Raw genomic sequence first — 19,778 nt, forward strand, 5'->3', positions numbered from 1 at the left:
CACCGTTTATTACAAAACATTTTGTTTAATAAATAGCTTAATATAAATGTATACAAAAATGTTCACTGGTCAGAGAAGGAGATCGCAGCCTATCCAGTGGAGTTGGACACGTTGAATCATTAACAGAATGTGACCATTGTCTCTGTTGCTCAAGGGTTAAAGGTCCGGAACATTCTGCTGAAAATAACCTCTTTAAAAAAAATGTTTTTAAACAGTTTACCAAGTTGAGCTCCATCTTCAGGATTATATATACACAATCATCTTGGTCCGCGGCTGATGGATGTATGGGCAGGTCGTGGGCACAGATCCATCCCCTTCCCCCACCCACCCAGGGGAATACTTGGAGACGCCTCAGTGAACCCCCCCGCCCCCCCAGTGGGACAACGGGAAAGGTCTTTGTTCACGACGCCAGCTTGTGCAGAGCGCGCTGGCCCGCCTTGCTTTTGTTCCTCAACGTCTCAAGCTGAAACTAAAATCATTCGCGCCTCCTGGACAAGAGACTCGCAAACCTGCAGCTCGTCGACACAAGGCAGGAATCAGCCAGTCCCAGGACAGTCAGTCCTCAGGAAATCTCAGCCGCACTCTCACACTCACCACCTGCTCACTCACTCACACACACTCGTGCTCACACACACACCTACACACAGAATTGATCTGCATTGACACTCACTGCCCCGAAAGACAAGTTGATTCTCCACAAGTTCTAGGCACCAGATTTAACCTGAAACAGTCACAATGGCTGCCCCCTCCCTCGCCCCCAGCTCCATGGGGTGGAAGTTGTCCCCACCCTCCCGGGTTTGTCTGCTCCCCAAGGTGCTGGCTGGGTGTATGGGTGTGGGCTAAAATGCGACTGCAGGGAGGGTGCTGCCGGGCAGAAGATCCACCCAGTTAGGGTGCCCCCACCCCTGGGTGCTCCTTCACAGTGGCCGAGACACCGCCGGTCAGACAGGGGGGGCTGCAGGCAAAGCTTCACCCAGTGGACACACAGAGTGCTGGAGTAACTCAGCGGGTCAGGCAGCATCTGTGGAGAACATGGATAGGTGACGTTTCAGAGTGCTGGAGTAACTCAGCGGGTCAGGCAGCATCTGTGGAGGGAACGGACACACAGTCAAGTCGCCTGTCCATCCCTCTACAGATGCTGCCCGAGCTCCTCCAGCACTTGGCGCTTTGCTCAAGAATCCAGCATCTGCAGTTCATCGTGTGTGCAGAGTGGAGAACCAGGCTGACGGGCCGATACCTCCACCTTGATCTCCATTCGGCTAGCCTCCAGATACATCCTCCTCCCTCACCAAAACACACCCCGTCCCCTTTGTTCAGGTAGACGAGACCAACCAAGCTGGTTCCCCCAAACCAGACCCGTGGAAGCTGCACCCAATAGCCTCTGGAGCCAAGATCTTGCTTCAGAGTTAGAGTGACTGAGACATCGTAACGCACCCTCTGTCCACGGGTCAGGCACAACACTCCCCCCGCATCGCCCAGCACACGTCCCAGGCGTGGCAGTACAACCGGGGGGGGGGGGGGGGGGGTGATGGAGGGGGTGATGGAGGGGGAGGGGGGTGATGGAGGGGGTGATGGAGGGGGGGGGGGGGGTGATGGAGGGGGGGGGGTGATGGAGGGGGAGGAGGGGGAGATGGAGGGGGTGATGGAGGGGGGTGTGATGGAGGGGGAGGAGGGGGTGATGGAGGGGGAGGAGGGGGTGATGGAGGGGGGGGGTGATAGAGGGAGGGGGGTGTGATGGAGGGGGGGGGGGATGGGATGCAGGGACTGCGGCAGTAACACGCGGAGTGGAGAGGGAGAGGAATGTGTGGGGTCGGGTGAGGAAGGGCAGGTCCAGCGGTCATCTTAATTACCCTCCAGGTATGATGTTGGTGCTAGTCCCCAGCAGGTCTGAACGGTGAGGGCGGGGGGAACCTAAACACGCACATCTTTGGGATGTGGGAGGAAACCGGAGCACCCGGAGGAAACCCGCGCGGTCACAGGGAGAACGTGCAAACTCCACACACTCAGCACCTGAGGACAGGATTGAACCGGGTCTCTGGTGCCGAGGCAGTGGCTCTACCTGCTGCACCACCGTGTTGAGCCAGGATGAGAGATTTCCGGTTGCTCAGAAGGTTTGAGCCCCTGAATGTCGGCCTCGTTGTGCCAGAGGGAGCGAACGATGGGATTGGGATAGCCTGGCATTTACTGGGTCAAGGGGCTGAACGGCCTTGTCTGGGTGCCAGCACAGCGATGGTCAGAGACTCTCCCTTCACCGTCGTGGTTTACTCCTTGGCCTGGCTCTATGCTCCATGTTAGCTGGGCAGCTACACCTCATCTTGCAGGGAACCAGACTTCAGCCCATTACCCCACTCCCTCATTGAAGAACCCACTTACTGCTCAACAAGGGGACTGGCACATCAAAGAAACACTGCTTCAAAATACTGCCATTCTGCAAAGATGCAAATGTACTTTCAAACTCCAGGCGATAATGCTGACATTTTAAAAAACTGCAACAGGAAAAATATTTTTATATCTCATTCAAGTAGAAAATGTAACAGAAGTTGGAGTTTTTTTTGCTTCCGTATGTTGGCACTGTACGACATGATCCCACCCACAAGTGCAAAACAAAACATGACCAACATTCACAATGGTGCTTTCTAGACATTGCACGGCGGGATACTCACCAAACCAAATGTGAAGCATCTCTCTCTCTCTCTCCCCCGCATCTAAACTCTCCCCTCCCCCGCATTTAAACATTACTTTGAAGTTCCCAACGTTTAAAAAAGACATTTGCAAAAACCATAACTGCCCCTTCCCAAGCAAGTCCTCTGGACAAATCTTCATTCCAAATCCAATCCTTTATCCAACATCATTAACAACATTCTCCCCATTTTCCTTTGTAAGTACAGAATACAAATCACCGTGGATCTGAGGGGGTGGAGGATGGAGGGGGAGGGGGGGTGGAGATGGAGGTATGGAGGGGGATGGAGGTATGGAGGGGGAGGGGGTGGAGGGGGTATAGAGGGGTAGGTGTTTGACATTAATGAACACTAATGGCTTATCCATGTCACCAAGATGCAGCTTCAGAAACATCCACAGAATATCAGCAGAGGGACGTGTGTGAACATACAGTGAGAGAGACACACACACAGACACGGACAGAGAGAGAAAGAGTCACACAAACGGGGGGGGGGGGGGGGGGGGGGAGGGAGGGAGAGGGAGAAACACACTAGGACACATTCACACATTCGAGAGATGCATGCAAGCGAGGCAGCGAACCAAACACACACACACACACTGACAGGAGGGAGGGCAGCCCTGTGTGCATGCATCAACACTGTGATGAGTCTGTTCTCCATGACCTTGCATCAGATGTGGGTACACGTTCCCCGTGCCCCAGAGCTGCAACCCATCCCATCCCCACACCACTGCTGAGACTGGGACAGTGTGGGCACAGATACAGGAGGCACTCTGCCACTGACCAGTGGTGAGTGGACACTAGCACTGACCGGTGGTGCGGTGTGTGGCCAGAGACAACTCCCTGGCGAACCCCGTCCACAACCCATTGTTATTCCGTGAAAATAAAGGGCTACAGAATTCTGCATAATTGTTAAATTAAAAAAGTAGATAGTAATATTCCCCCTGCATCCACTTCCCTCCCATAAATATATTTTACTGACTGCATGGTTCTTGGGAATGCAGTCAAACAAAACATTTCTTCAGATAGATCACTCAGGCAGAAAGATACCAACACAAATAGCAACAGCATGGTAACTCGCTGCTAACACAGGCTTGCAAAGTCCACTCGGCCCATTACTCCCCAGCTGTCCCACCCGTGTTACACCACATCGAATCACAGCCCAGATCCAGAATCCCCACCCTTCTATTTGGCCTCCACAGACAGCACACGTTCTATACCCTCAGGCCTACCTCCCCGACCCTGCCTCCTCGACCCTGCCCTCCCTGACCCTGCCTCCCCGACCCTGCCTCTAACGGGCGCATGTGCTGGGAACCATCATTACGCACGACACAATGGGCCTCTCTCTCTGTGACCCAGGACCAAGGAACACCACAGACTCCACTACACCCACTGCTGAGAAATACCTGTGGATGGACTGGTCTGGGGACTGAGCCAGCCGTCTGGGTGGACTGGTCTGGGGACTGAGCCAGCCAGCTGGGTGGACTGGTCTGGGGACTGAGCCAGCCGTCTGGGTCAATCCTCATCGGGCAGTGATGCACAACTGGGGAATCAGGTAAAGGTTCATCTTCCCTCTCCAGGTGAGATGGTGGGTACATAAACGTTGACCAAGTGTCCACACCGATTGAAATCTGGTCACCACCTAGGTAATGATCAGTACAAAGGAGGGAGATTGATCAGGTAACCAATTGCAGACACAGAGATTGTACTGAAGATGAAGTTTAGCAAAGACTGGTGGGAATGGCAGCGAGATATCGCCCCTGAACGACAAGGCTTTGAGAGAGGTTGGAACATTACATGGGACATTTACATTGTCCCTCACTGTTCAAAGGCTCAATGGCAATACTGAGGATCAATCTGTGGCACACAATGGGGTGGGGAAGTGATGTCAACATCAGGGGCAAGGCTGGCAGGAAATGTTCTTAACGGTTCAAAAGAAAACATGGTGAGGCTTAAAAATAATAGATTTCCGGGCAATGCCTGTGCCAAACTGGGTTCATCCAAGTAACGGTGCCACGATGATCTCTCGTCCTTTGGTGGCATGGGGCGGGGGCACCCCTGAGCCACGGGGCAAGTGAAGGAGATACCATTTCACTCGTGGACCAGGCACTTTGGGGTCTGTCACAGCCACCAACCCAATGCCATGGTGACAATGGACTGGAGGAGACCAGAGGAAGACACCAAAACATTTGGATGTGGATTTGTTTTTTTGGTTAAGGTACATTGGTCAATCATCTAGTGAGCTATTTGAAATCATCACCCTTCAGCTCCCAACACCTTTAGGTCTTCAACACAAAGGTATGGTCTCCACCCAACCCCTGGAATAGTTGCTAACCTCAAGGTGAGGGTTGGCCATCCCATCACATCAGAGCTACACCAGGGGCTTGTCACCGCATCTTCTGCTAGAAGCATGACATGTTCTCTGGGATGCAATGTTTAGGTCGGTACACAGAGGGATACCATCTTGTTAGCGCCGTGCCTCTGTTGGCTACTGCACGTTGGGATGTAGCAGTACTCCAGTCATCTGGTGTAAGTCCTAGCTCCAAGGCCACCGTTACGATTGGGTGCAAGGTAGGTGTCCGAGTGTGTGGTTGGGGAGAAGGGCGAGCTAATCTCGGAGGCGTGGTAGGGTGAGGAGACAGGGGGAGCCAGGGATGACTGGGGTTGCCGGAGATTGAGGATGCTATCGATGGCGCTCTGCAAGTGTTCTGTCAACGTGTCGTCCTGGGGGCTATCGCTGGAGAAGCTAGCGTTGTCCATGTCGAACGACTCGCACTTGGTCCTCTTTGGAGGGGGCAGGGCCAGTTCCCAAGAGCCATCGGTGGGCTCGGCCTTGATGATGCCTCTCACCAGCTCCTCCGGCGCTGCCCGCAGCCCCCCCTCGCCCTCCTTGCTCCCAGGGGGCTCCTCGCAACGGGCAGGTGGGGGGTGGGCATGTGTCCGAGTTTTCCTGCCCCCCCCCTCCGCCCTGCCCCTGCCTGTCCTCTGCCTGGGGCCGGCGGGAGTGGGCTCACACTTGGCCAGCACGTCCCTGCGTCCGTCCTTGCGCCCGTCGTCCGGTTGGCCGGAGCTGGCCGGAGGGTCAGCGGCACTGCGACCGCTGGGCGGTGCCTCGCGTAGGCTCTTCCTGGGCGGCAGCTTGCATTGGGCTGTGGGGGGGTGGGGGTGGGGATCGGTGGGCGAGGGAGAGGCGTGGTGGTCCAGGCCCCCGTTGAGCTGCCGGGCAGTGGCGCTGACCGCTGGACACTCGGTGCTGCGGATGACCGAGCTGACCGGTTGGTGTACTGGGTCGAGTGCCGTGTTGTGCACCACCTTGCTCAGACCCGCCTCCTGCTTAATCTTCAGCTTTAGACCAATGCGACTGCGAGCCTCGTATGTCTTCATGGGAGGCGGGCGGCTGCGTGTGTGCAAGGTGTCGTCGTCTCCCCCCTCCGGCCCACCTCCCACACGTGCCCACGACACACACGGGGACCCTCCCGACTGCTTGATCACCAGCTTGGTTCCGTGGACCGGCGTCGAGCTCGCCACCAACGGCAGCCGCAGCGGTTCCTGCAGCGACGAGCAGGAGGATGGCGGGGAAGACGAGGTGGGCAGGTTGTGGCACCGTGACGACGAGGCCACATACTCATCTGTAGGCGGGAGAAAGCAGAGGCGTTTAGTCACATAGACCAGGCACAGAGATACACAGAGCAGGCACAGAGATACACAGACCAGCCATAAAGATACACAGAGCAGGCACAGAGATACACAGACCAGCCACAGAGATACATAGACACACACACACACACACCAGGCACATAGATACACAGACAGAGATACACAGACACACAGTCAAAACATACAGACACACAGACCAGACACAGAGATACACAGACAAGACACACACACACAGACAACACACACCAGACACGGAGATACATAGACACACACACACACACACACAGACCAGACACAGAGATACACAGACACACACACACACACCCAAGCCACGCTCTCATCTCGCTGCTACCATCAGGAGGAGGGTACAGGTGCCTGAAAACCATGACCTCCAGGTTCAAGAACAGCTTCTTCCTAACAACCATCAGGCTCTTGAACACTGCAAACGCCAACTAAACTACAACCTGTCTTTGTTGCACTCGGGACTATGGAAATGTGTTTGTGTTGCACTAATATTGGGGCTTTTATTTTAATTGAACTTCTTTGATAGTGTTTTATGATGTTATCTATGAGCACTGTGTTTAAACCGGTTTTGCTGCCGAGAATTTTATTGTTCCGTTTCAGTACACACCAGCGTTGGTCGGGGCGTGTGCGGGAGGGAACTACAGGTGTGGTTCAGTACAGGTGTGGGTCAGTACAGGTACAGGTGTGGGTCAGTACAGGTGGGAGGGAGGGAACTACAGGTGTGGGTCAGTACTGTTGTGTAGGTGGAACTACCGGTGCTATCGGCAGGGCCTTACCTGGTTTGTCTTTGGCCAGTTGTCTGTCTGTGGAGAGGGAGGTTTTCTCTTCCTGGATGAACATCCTGTCAATCATCACCATCTCTGCCGAGGGACTCAGCCGCTGGAGATTCAGAAAAAGGCAGTAAACTGTAACTGGTCTGTAACCCCACTGCAGCCTGTAACCCCACTGCAGCCTGTAACCCCACTGCAGCCTGTAACTGGTCTGTAACCCCCACAGGAAAATGACGTTGGGCTGGGTGGTGGGTCTGTTGTTGGCCATGGAAGGTGTGATCTCAAGAGGGGAGAGGGGAGGGGAGAGGGGAGGGGGCAGGGAAGAGGGGGCAGGGGAGAAAGGAGAGGGGAAGAGGACTTAGTAGAAGTTACTTTAAATGAGAGAATTCAACGTTCATGCTGCTGGAGTGTAAGCTATCCGAGCACAATAGGAGGTGCTGTTCGTCCAGTTTGTGTGTGGCCTCACTCTGACAGTGGAGGCCCAGGACAGAGTAGTCAGTGTGGGAATGGTTGGGAGATCATGTAGGCGTCAGCGAGCCGCGCGCAGGTATTGGGGAAACTTTACCCTGGCCTCCTCAAACAGCAGCATTCGGTACTTGTGTAGCATGGCCTGTGTCCGCTTCAGTAACTGTGTCGAGACGGCTTCAAACTCCTCGTCCACTGGAACACAAAGATTCACACTTACATCACTAGATAAGTGGCTCAGTAACTCAAACATAGAGACTGCAGACAGTGGACACAAGGATCTACGGATGCTGGTTTACAAAACACAGACACAGAGTGCTGGAGTAACTCAGCGGGTCAGGCAGCATCTGTGGAGAACATGGATAGGTGACTTTTCTGGAGACAGCTGGCCTTCCCAAGGGTGCAAGGGGCAGAGAGAGCACTTTGTTCTGATCTAGATCGCTGTTACGCTACCCACGTGGTTACCCTCCGTCCCCTCGTTAACATCAGCGACATGTTCTGTGAAGAGTTGTGGTCTCAACATAGACTCCATGGGTCACCAATGTGAACCTGTACCTGAGGTAGCCAAGTCACTGGAGGTCCCATACAGAACCTCCACCGGAGGACCAAGGTGTACCCCCATAAACAGGGAAAAGACGTGGGCTTTGGGGAACCACGTAACTGTGACCATTACCATTCCTGTGTTCGTCCACAGAGGGCAGCGTTCCCTGGTACAGGTGGTAGGGCAGCAGCCGGCTCAACGTGTCATGGTGAGTCCGAAATGGAGACTTGCAGTTGGGTTGTAGCACGCCATCCTGATCTCCACGTAGTCGCTCCAACAGCCTGTAACAAGAGCACAGCAACCATGATCTAACACCGACAGGCAGGAAGGCAACATGTCCCAGACACACAGAGCAGCCTTGTAACATACCCACTAACCCAGGCAGCATCCTGGTAAACCCCTACACCCTCTCCCTGTAACTGAAACTCCAGGTTTTGTGTCATCTGCAAATTTACTAACCAGCCCATCTACATTTATGTCCAAGTTATTTATATATATCTCAACCTACAAAGATCCTTGCGGAACAACTGGTCACAGAACTCTGGCCACAATACCACCCTTCCACCACAACCTTCTGTCTTCTGTGGGAATGCCAGTTCTAGATCAAAACTAAATTCTCTCGTCACTGACCCTTCAAGGTGGACGACACAGGACTGAACGTTGCACAGATGTAGAGGGTATGAGGAACCGGACAATGATGAAGGTGGAGCGACTAGAGGACTCGATACTAGAGCCACTTGGACAATTGGAGGACTGGCCGACTTACATGGACTCCTTCGGGGGCTGGGGCGTCAAGGATGTCTTCAAACTTCCCAGTTTACTCTCCATCTGTGGAGCAAACAAACAGTTCAATGTTCACTCATCCCCGATGACCTTCGGGAGACAGAGCTCCCAGAGAGAGAACATCGCACATTGGTCTAAAGCAGTGGTGGCCTTGACTCAGTCTAGGCCGAGTCTCATCTCTGGGTGATGGGTCCTTGTGCTAGAACATTACCCCCACTGAGCAGCTCCTGGTATCAATGTGGGCGAGCTGGGGTGCAGTTAGTTTAGTTCCGTCTCAGTCTAGTGAACTTCAGGAGAGCAGCGTGCCAGGAGAGAGCCACTGAGGTGAGGAGTGTTCTTGTTCAAACTGTACGGGCATTCAGGAAACGTTTAGAGAGATATGGGTCAAATGCAGGCAGTTGGGAATAGGGTAGATTGGCCGGTGTGGGCAAGTTGGGCCGAAGGGCCTGTTTACATGATGTAAGACTCTATGACTATGAAACCCAAAGGTGAAACTGGTGGACAGTTGGGCACAGAGGGAACTGAGGAATATGAGGAATATGGGGAAGAACCACAGCGGGTCAGGCAGCATCTGTGGAGAACATGGATAGGTGACGTTTCACAGAGTGCTGGAGTAACTCAGCGGGTCAGGCAGCATCTGTGGAGAACATGGATAGGTGACGTTTCACAGAGTGCTGGAGTAACTCAGCGGGTCAGGCAGCATCTGTGGAGAACATGGATAGGTGACGTTTCACAGAGTGCTGGAGTAACTCAGCGGGTCAGGCAGCATCTGTGGAGAACATGGATAGGTGACGTTTCACAGAGTGCTGGAGTAACTCAGCGGGTCAGGCAGCATCTGTGGAGAACATGGATAGGTGACGTTTCACAGAGTGCTGGAGTAACTCAGCGGGTCAGGCAGCATCTGTGGAGAACATGGATAGGTGACGTTTTGGGATCCTTTCCAAACTCTCAGGAATATGGGATGAGAGTGAGGCATGTGAAACAGGATTGTCTGAAGATCATGAGAGGAATAGATCGTGTAGACACACATAGTCTCTTGCCCATAGGAGGGGAATCAAGAACTAGAGGACATAAGTTTCCTTAAGGGAGGAAAGATTAAATAGGAACCTGACGGGCAACGGTTTTGTTTTACACGGAGCGATGGGTGTATGGAACGAGCTGCCAGAGGTAGTTGAGGCAGGTACCATCACAAAAATGTTTAAAAAACATTTAGACAGGTACATGGATTGTAGGGGTGTAGGGGGATATGGACCAAACGCAGGCAGGTGGGACAAATGTAGATGAGATGTTGGCCAGTATGGGCAAATTGGGCCAAAGGGCCTGTTTCTGTGCTGTATCACTCTATGACTCTATGAAGAAGTGCCTGGTATGTGCACCAACACTTCCTTGTCTACGAATTAAAAAAGCATGAGGTAACAGTATATTCTGGTAACTCACAAGAGCCCATCTGTTCTGTTCACTAGTGTCCTTTGGGGAATGAGCTCTGCCCTCGTTACCTGCTGGGCCCCGTCTCGTATCTGGTGGATGGGTACAGGGGTCCAGTGGTCAGAGGCTGGGCCCCAGTGGGGCCAGTGGGGCCTGTCACGTACCTGGTGGGCACTCACAGTTCCTGCGGGCACCAGCTGCGTCAATCCTTTCCCCAGGAGCTGGATCTGGATCGGCCCTTTGGACAGGCTCATGTTCAGACCTGAGATCGAACTGATCACCCCCGTCTTGGTCTGCAAAACACCAGGAACAATAAGCGTACAGACCGGTCAATGCAGGGGCAAGGACAAGATGGACTGTGTTAGAAAGCAGAGCACAGAGTGCTGGAGTAACTCAGCGGGTCAGGCAGCATCTGAGGAGGGAAGGGATGGATGACATTTCAGGAGGAGGTAATTGAGGCAGGTACTATAACGACATTTAAAAGACATTTGGACAGGTACATGAATAGCAACGGGTTAGGGGGATATGGGCCAATTGGGACATGTAGGTGGGACAGCAGGGGCAGTGGGCTGAAGGGCCTGTTTCCGTGCTGTATGGCTATGAGTATTGAGACCGAACCCTCTAGCTTCTGAATGGCCTCAACCTGAAACATTATCTGTCCAATTTCCTCCACAGATGCTGTCTGACCTAATGAGTTCCTCCAGTAACATGTTTTTGATCAATTCCAACATCTGCAGCCTCTTGTCTCTGCTTCATAAAGCAAAGTGTCAGGTCAGTTACCGCACCCAAACTAACAGCTAAATACAAATCAGCTGGTTTATAATTATGCTGTGTCCTGGTCCACAGCCTCTTCCCCGTGTGTTTGTTCCAGCTTGTCCATGCAGCAAGGTTGCGGAGCGGGTAGAACCGCTGCCTCACAGCACCAGAGCCCCTGGTTCGATCCTAACATCAGGTGCTGTCAGTGTGAAGTTTGAACGTCCTCCGTGTGACTGTGTGGGTTTACTCCGGGTTCTCTAGTTTCCTCCCACACTCCAAAAGGTTAGTAGGTTAATTGGCCCTCTGTAAATTGGACCCTAGTGTGCAGGGAGTGGATGGGAAAGTGGGAGAAGACAGAAGGACTAGTGTGTACGGGATGATCGCTAGTCAGTGTGGACTAGTGGCACCGAAGGGCTTGTTTCCATGCGGTATTCCTAAAGTAAAATGTCTGTAGACCTGTCGTCACCTCGCAGAGTTTAACTTGTACTATGGATCAGGGTGTCATGGGGAATTGTTAAAGCCAGCCCCAGTGTCCAGCACAACTGACCAACCCCCACCCACTTAAACTGCATGTTACTTACAGCACACTCCCCACGCTGCCCGTCAACTTCCCCACATACCCTGCCCTGCCCCCCTCCCCCTCCCCAGCCACGAACCCTACCTGCAGCGAGGGCTGCATCTGGTGCTGCACAAGAGGTTTAATCTGCAACGGCACAGCTGCTCCTTGCTGCAGGTGACCGGCAGATGCCGAGTTTGGCCCCGCGATGACCTTGCTGTCCGTAGAGCGGGTTGTGGCCGTGGTACCTGGAGACGGGACAAGATGGTGGAGAATGAAGACCAGGACGAGCAGCCCAGGGTCTGTCGCACACACTGCTGTACGCACGCACTGCTGTACGCACACACTGCTGTACGCACGCACTGCTGTACGCACGCACTGCTGTACACACCCACTGCTGTACACACCCACTGCTGTACGCACCCACTGCTGCTGTACACACCCACTGCTGTACACACCCACACACTGCTGTACACACACACTGCTGTACACACACACACACACACTGCTGTACACACACACACTGCTGTACACACCCACTGCTGTACACACGCACTGCTGTACACACGCACTGCTGTACACACACGCACTGCTGTACACACACGCACTGCTGTACGCACACACTGCTGTACACACGCACTGCTGTACACACACGCACTGCTGTACACACACGCACTGCTGTACGCACACACTGCTGTACACACACACTGCTGTACACACGCACTGCTGTACACACACGCACTGCTGTACACACACGCACTGCTGTACGCACACACTGCTGTACACACACACTGCTGTACACACGCACTGCTGTACACACACGCACTGCTGTACACACACGCACTGCTGTACACACACGCACTGCTGTACGCACACACTGCTGTACACACACCCACTGCTGTACACACCCACTGCTGTACACACCCACTGCTGTACACACACGCACTGCTGTACACACGCACTGCTGTACACACGCACGCACTGCTGTACGCACACACTGCTGTACACACACCCACTGCTGTACACACCCACTGCTGTACGCACCCACTGCTGTACGCACGCACTGCTGTACGCACACACTGCTGTACACACACCCACTGCTGTACACACCCACTGCTGTACGCACCCACTGCTGTACGCACGCACTGCTGTACACACACGCACTGCTGTACACACACGCACTGCTGTACACACCCACTGCTGTACACACCCACTGCTGTACACACCCACTGCTGTACACACGCACTGCTGTACACACACGCACTGCTGTACACACACGCACTGCTGTACACACACGCACTGCTGTACACACACGCACTGCTGTACACACACGCACTGCTGTACACACACGCACTGCTGTACACACACGCACTGCTGTACACACACACTGCTGTACACACGCACTGCTGTACACACCCACTGCTGTACACACCCACTGCTGTACGCACCCACTGCTGTACGCACCCACTGCTGTACGCACCCACTGCTGTACGCACGCACTGCTGTACACACACGCACTGCTGTACACACACGCACTGCTGTACACACACGCACTGCTGTACACACACACTGCTGTACACACACACTGCTGTACACACACACTGCTGTACACACGCACTGCTGTACACACGCACTGCTCCTCTTCAGGAGAAAATACCACTCCGCACATCCCACCCCTTGTCACACCGCAGGCCATTCAGCCCATCAAAGGGCAACTCACCATGTCTCCAGTCACTCTTACAAACTTCAACACATGCCCTGTAGAAAGCCGACTGACGGCTTGCATCACACTTTGGTTTAGGAACAGCTCTGCCCAAGACCGCAAGGTACCACAGAGTGTTGTAGATGTAGCCCAGTCCATCACACAGACCACACTCCCCACCATTGTAGATGTAGCCCAGTCCATCACACAGTCCACACTCCCCACCATTGTAGATGTAGCCCAGTCCATCACACAGACCACACTCCCCACCATCGACTCCATCTACACTTCACGCTGCCTCAGGAAAGCGGCCAACATAATCAAATACTTGTTTTCTCTCCCCCCTCCCTCCCCCCCCCCCCACCCCCCCTCGGTCATTCCGTCTTCTCCCCGCTCCCGTCCGGAAGAAGGTACAGAAGCTTGAAAGCGCGCACCACCAGACCAGGAACAGCTTCTTCCCCTCTGTTATCAGGCTTCTGAACGGTCCTTCCATCAGCTAGGGTTCTGTCCGATTCACCTCTACCCCGTTGCGGACATTGGACTTGGTCTCTGGAACTGATGCGCTACAATGCTGAGAACTATATCCTGCACTTTGTATCTTCCCCTTTGCTCCACCTATTGGACTGGAGTTTGACATTACTGTAATTATGTATGGTATGTCTGATCTGATGGTTATCATGCAGAACAAAGCTTTTCACTGGTATACCAAAATGCTGGAGAAACTCAGCGGGTGCAGCAGCATCTATGGAGCGAAGGAGATCAGTCTGAAGAAGGGTTTACGGCCCGAAACGTTGCCTATCTCCTTCGCTCCATAGATGCTGCTGCACCCGCTGAGTTTCTCCAGCATTTTTGTGTACCTTCGATTTTCCAGCATCTGCAGTTCCTTCTTAAAAGCTTTTCACTGTAACTCAGTACACGTGACAATAATAAACCCAAACCTATCCCAGCGAACAGAGTCCCCACTCCCATACCAGCCACCCTCCCCAACTAAAGCCCCCTCACTCCCCCCCCCTTCCCTTCCTGTAAAACCACCCCCCCCCCCCCCCACCCCCATGCGGCCTCACCTGCCGTGGTCTTGATGAGGACGGAGGTTTGCTGCAGGAGGGAGGCGAGAGCAACCTGACCCGCTCCCTGGGGCAGGGGCTTCAGGCCGGTGGGGGTGGAGGTGGTGGGAATGGGGTGGGGCTGGGGTCCGGGCGACTGCCCCTGCCCGGAGAGCAGCATGGTGGGCGGAGTGCTGGTCAGTGGCGTAGGGCCTGGGCCAGTCTGCCCACTGCCCGGCTTGGCCTGCAGGATGATGCTGTGTTGCATCTGTGTGGAGAGAGTGAGTCACATGTGTGTCTGTAGCACAATCCCCAACATGGTCTGTACATCCCCATCGCCCCCAAAATCGTCCCCTACCCCCCCCCCCCACATAGTCCTGTAATGACCCCAAAACTCTCCCACCCCCCCCCCCCAAGAGTCCTGTAACGACCCCAAAATTGTCCCCTATCCCCCCCCCCCACTGTCCCCCACCACCCGGGGTCCCCACAACCGTGACCCCGGTCCCCACTGTCCCCCACGACCCCAGTCCCCACGACCCTGTGACCCCAGTCCCCACGACCCCGGCCCCCTGTGACACCGGTCCCCACGGCCCTGTGACCCCCAGTCCCCACGACCCTGTGACCCCGGCCCCCTGTGACCCCGGTCCCCACGACCCCGGCCCCCTGTGACCCCGGTCCCCACGACCCTGTGACCCCAGTCCCCATGACCCTGTGACCCTGGCCCCGTGACCCCGGTCCCCACGACCCTGTGACCCACGGTCCCCACGACCCCAGTCCCTACGACCCTGTGACCCACGGTCCCCACGACCCTGGTCCCCACGACCCTGTGACCCGGGGCACTCACTCACTCACTCACTGACCTGTTGCAGCTTCTCCATCATGGTCTTGTGCTGGGGACTGGGGTTGGGGTGTGTGGCCATGGTCTGTAACTGACTGGTCACCATCTGGAACCTCTGCTGCTGCTCGGCGGTCAGAGTGACCGTCTGGTAGACGGGCTGCAAGGGAGGCTGTGGGTGTGGGGAGCAATGCAGCTGCAGCTGCACGTGTGCCTGGGGTGGGGGGCCCTCGGTGAGGGGCTGCGAGGGGGGCTGGAGGTGGGGAGGGGTCTGGGCCTCGGCTTGGCTGTGGGAGGGAGGGGGGGTCACCTGGGGAGGGGCTACAGCATTCTGGAACTGCATCTGCAGGTGTGGCTGCGAGGGGGGGCGCATGGGGTGGGTGGGTTGAGGGGGAGACTGCAACTGGGTCTGGATGACGTAGAGGGGTTGCAGGGGTAGCTGAGACGGGGTGCAGGAGCGGGACAGGGGCTCGGAGGGGGGGCGGGACAGGGGCTGCGGCTGGGAGGAGGGGCGGGACTGGGGCCGGGAGGGGGGGCGGGACAAGGGCTGGGGTTGGGAAGGGGGGCGCGACTGATGGGGAGATGACATCTGGATGTGGAGCTGCCCGTCGCTCCCTGTAGCCTGGGGGGCAGGAGACTGCGATGTTGGCGTCTTCTGCTGCCCTGCAGCCATCTGTAGAAAGAACAGACATGTGTAGGAGCCGTGCAGCATTGAGGTGACCCCCAAAGGCCACATAACCCCCAGAGTCAACAGGAGCCCCCAAAGCCAACAGGAACCCCCAGAGCCAACAGGAACCCCCAAAGCCAACAGGAACCCCCAGAGCCACGGAACCCCCAGAGTCAACAGGAGCCCCCAGAGTCAACAGGAGCCCCCAGAGCCACAGAACCCCCAAAGTCACGGAAGCCCCAGAGAGTGGCCACTGAGTAGCTGACAGCCCCACAGACACGAGAGATGACAGTGGTGGGATGGAGAGCAGGTCCCTGCACATACACGGCACCCAGACCCCCCCCCCCCCCCACGGCACCTCCCCGGGACCCCCATGGCTGCTTTATCAACTATTAATAAACCCAGAGCTTTCTGATGATCAAAGCGAGCGTACTTGTGCAAGGAACAACTTGCATCCCTGTGTCCCATCACACATTCCCAGGGTAGACCATAAGATGTAGGACCAGAATTAGGCCATTCGGCCCATCATGTCCGCTCCGCCATTCAATCATGGCTGATCTATCCCTCTCAACCCTTCTCCTCATAACCCATGACACCCGTACCAATCAAGAATCTATTCATCTCTGCCTTAAAAATATCCATTGACGGCCTCTGTGGCAATGAATTCCACAGATTCTCCACCTTCTTGCCAAATAAATTTCTCCTCATCTCCGATGTAAAGGAACGTCCTTTAATTCTGAGGCTGCTCCCAGCTCACTCCCGGGACAGTTATACCTGCTACCAGCTCACTAACCCATCATCGTAAGGATGCTCACATCTTGTTCCCAATCCCTCCATGACATTCCTCCTTCTCCACAACTTGTTGCAGCCCCGTAAGTATCAACAGTCTCCTGGCTTTCACCTCCGAGAATCTCCGGGAACCCAGGGTCGCAGGGAACCCAGGCTCAATGGTCAGTGCGGCAGCTGGGATTAGACTGAGCTTCTACCCACACACTGTCCCAGTACAAACACGTCCCTGGTCTGGTCCGTCACCGCCCTGGTCATAGCACTGGAAGGGAATACAGGAAATAATCTGCAAAACGGACACAGAGTGCTGGAGTAACTCAGCGGGTCAGGCAGCATCTGTGGAGAACATGGATAGGTGACATTTCAGATGAAGATTCTTTTTCAGACTGATTCTTCACTCGACCAGAAACCTCAGCTATCCATGTTCTCCACATATGCTGCCTGATCCGCTGAGTTACTCCAGCACTCTGTGAAACCTCAGCTATCCATGTTCTCCAGAGATGCTGCCTAACCCACTGAGTTACTCCAGCACTTTATGTTACTCCAGCACTATGTTTCTATGTTTCTATGTTTATGCCTTTTTTACGTATTATCAAGAATCTGCAATTCTTTGTTTTCTAGACCTTCAGTCCACTTACATTCCGTGGATGTTTGGCCCATTTACACTCACACAGAAACACACACAGACACACACGCAGACAGACACACAGACAGACACAGACAGACACACACACACACAGAATCTCTCAGGTACAAAGGCAACGTTACATAATGCAAGGAGCCAGGATTGAAGGAAGAGAGGGTGAACAGCAGCTTTGAGGCAGAAGCAAGAGTGAAGAGAGAAAGACCACTGGGGGAGGGGAGCTACCAGAGAGTTGCTGTGGTCGTGTGTTGTGGGGAACCATGCATGTCTGTAACACGCCACCAACACACATGTCGGCAGGTGTTGAATCTGATGCCTCAACACTGCTGTTTCTGCACCCCCTGTTTACACCTCCCACTAATGTATTCTCTCGCTGGTCAGAACATCACCTCTAATTATGCAGGCTTTATGATGATCTAATAACTGTCTGTGGCACTTTATCCAACACTGCACAAAACACAACTACATCTTTATCTGTTTTTTTGTTACAACACCAAAAAATCTATGGGAGATGGCATGGACGATTTCTTTTTCACAGATCCATGTTAACTATTATATTAACTATTATTATTTCTGAGTAGGTTCAGTGATTGTAGATGCTGGTTTACAAAATAAAGACACAGAGTGCTGAAGTAACTCAGTGGGTCAGGCAGCATCTCTGGAGAACATGGGGAGGTAACGTTTCGGGTTCGGGACCCTTCTTCAGACCTTGGTGTTGAACCGAAACATCACCTCTCCATGTTCTCCAGAGATGCTGCCTGACCCGCTGAGTTACTCCAGCACTGTGTCTTTTTTTAAATTATTTTTTAATATTCAGTTACCAATATTCCTTAATAACGGATTTGAGCATTTAGCCTCCCTCTGATGTCGGCCCAACTGTGGTTCCCCATTTCTCTCTCCCATGCTCCATAAATAATTGCCTCCATGTCTCTGGAACGGTTCTTGGATATCTGGAAAGTTGGGACTACATCCATCTCCAGAGCCAGTTCCAACTAAACCTGGTCCTATAGTTATGGAGACAGGCCCTTCAGCTCACCTTGTTCACACTGGGCTAGTCCCACTTGCCTGCATTTGTCCCATAGCCCTATAAACCCTTCCAATCCTTGCATCTGTCCAAATGTCTTTTGAAGGTCGTAAGTGCATCTGCTTCCTCTGGCAGCTCACTCCAGACTCTGGGTAAAGATTCTGTGCGTTTACCTCAGTCTGAAGAAGGGTTTTGACCAGAAACATCACCCATTCCTTCTCTCCAGATGCCGCCTGTCCCACTGATTACTCTAGCATGTTGTGTCTACCTTCGATTTAAACCAGCATCTGCAGTTCTTTCCTTCACACTGTGCGTATCCCCCTCATGATCTTATACACCTCTATAAGCAAAGCCCTCAGCCTCCTGCGCTTCAAGTCCTAACCTGCCCAAACTCCTCTCCCGGGAGCCCAGGCCATGAGTCCTGACATTTGTGCAACAGAAACCCTTCATGATGTTGAACTGTGGAAACTGCTGCCAACTCTCTGGGTGTAACTGAGAGTGTCTGTGCCTTCCCCACAGCCCGAGACCGTGAGACAACTCATAGACGCTATCTAGACCCCAGACACGTGTAAGGGAGAGTGCCTGTGCCTTCCCCACAGCCCGAGACCATGAGCCAACTCACAGCCGCTGTCTAAACCCCAGACACTACACCTCCAGCGGTGACCCAAGTAACCACGTAATAAGATTTGTAAAGTATATCTTGTGCAGTTAGTGGGTCCAACAGCCCCGGAAACCCAAAGCAGGAGGTTTATTAGTAGAAGCGTGAGAGGGTGAGAGACGGGGAGGAGAGGGGCAGGGTACCTGACCAGGCAGGGTGTGCTGGAAATGTGTGACGGGCAGTGTGGGCAGTGGTGCGTGTCCCTTGGCATCGGGGATGGGGCCGGATGCCAGGCCCAGGCTGCTGCTGACGATGACAGAGGCGGGCACGCTGCTGGTGGTGATGGTGGGGGCTAGGCTGTGGGGCGGCTGGTTCAATCCTCGCTCCTGCTGCAGTTTCAGAGCTGCCTGGTAAAGCTGCTGCTGCCTCTGTTCCTGCTGGAACATGCAAGACAAAGGGGTCAGCACCGATGCAGCACCGATGGGGGGAGGGGGGGGGGGGGACACCGATGCAGCGGAGATAGCAACGATGCAGCGCCAACTGGGAGAGTGCTGGTGCAGCAGCCGCAGGGGAGAGAGCTCCACCACAGCTGACAGCACTGATGCAGAGGCTGCAGGGGTTCAGTGCCGGCGCATGGGGAGGCAACACCAATGCAGTGGCTGCATGTGAGGCAACAACAATGCAAGGATCCAGCGACGCACAGAGCAACGGGATGAAGCGCCGGCTGCAGGTGTCCTGGGATGGGGGTGGCTGAGCCCAGCGCAGGGTCCCTAACCCCCAACCCCACTGTGGACGGCAGCTGTAAACCCCCTCACACCCCAACTCT

General features: G+C 54.4%; 1 protein-coding gene across 5 annotated transcripts in view; it reads right to left on the reverse strand.

The window, feature by feature from the left end:
• Positions 1-626: 626 nt before the first annotated feature.
• bicra (BRD4 interacting chromatin remodeling complex associated protein) overlaps positions 627-19,778 on the reverse strand; it is a 59,562-nt gene continuing 40,410 nt past the window's right edge. The window contains exons 7-17 of one of the 5 annotated variants that reach the window (XR_004410341.1): positions 19,156-19,389; positions 15,260-15,907; positions 14,421-14,667; positions 11,760-11,902; positions 10,507-10,635; positions 8,901-8,962; positions 8,267-8,415; positions 7,694-7,788; positions 7,135-7,237; positions 3,264-6,306; positions 627-637 (exon numbers count right to left, since the gene is read on the reverse strand). Coding sequence is in view for 4 of the 5 variants with exons in the window: in XM_033014483.1 (XP_032870374.1) it covers positions 5,198-6,306; positions 7,135-7,237; positions 7,694-7,788; positions 8,267-8,415; positions 8,901-8,962; positions 10,507-10,635; positions 11,760-11,902; positions 14,421-14,667; positions 15,260-15,907; positions 19,156-19,389 (2,919 nt within the window). In the remaining variant the exon portion in view is untranslated. Of the gene's footprint in view, positions 638-2,362; positions 6,307-7,134; positions 7,238-7,693; positions 7,789-8,266; positions 8,416-8,900; positions 8,963-10,506; positions 10,636-11,759; positions 11,903-14,420; positions 14,668-15,259; positions 15,908-19,155; positions 19,390-19,778 lie in introns of those variants that run through there. The other 4 variants (XM_033014484.1, XM_033014485.1, XM_033014483.1 and 1 more) reach the window with 4 other exon arrangements.

The sequence above is a fragment of the Amblyraja radiata genome, chromosome 41 (assembly GCF_010909765.2).
Source record: "Amblyraja radiata isolate CabotCenter1 chromosome 41, sAmbRad1.1.pri, whole genome shotgun sequence".
Lineage (NCBI taxonomy): Eukaryota > Metazoa > Chordata > Chondrichthyes > Rajiformes > Rajidae > Amblyraja > Amblyraja radiata.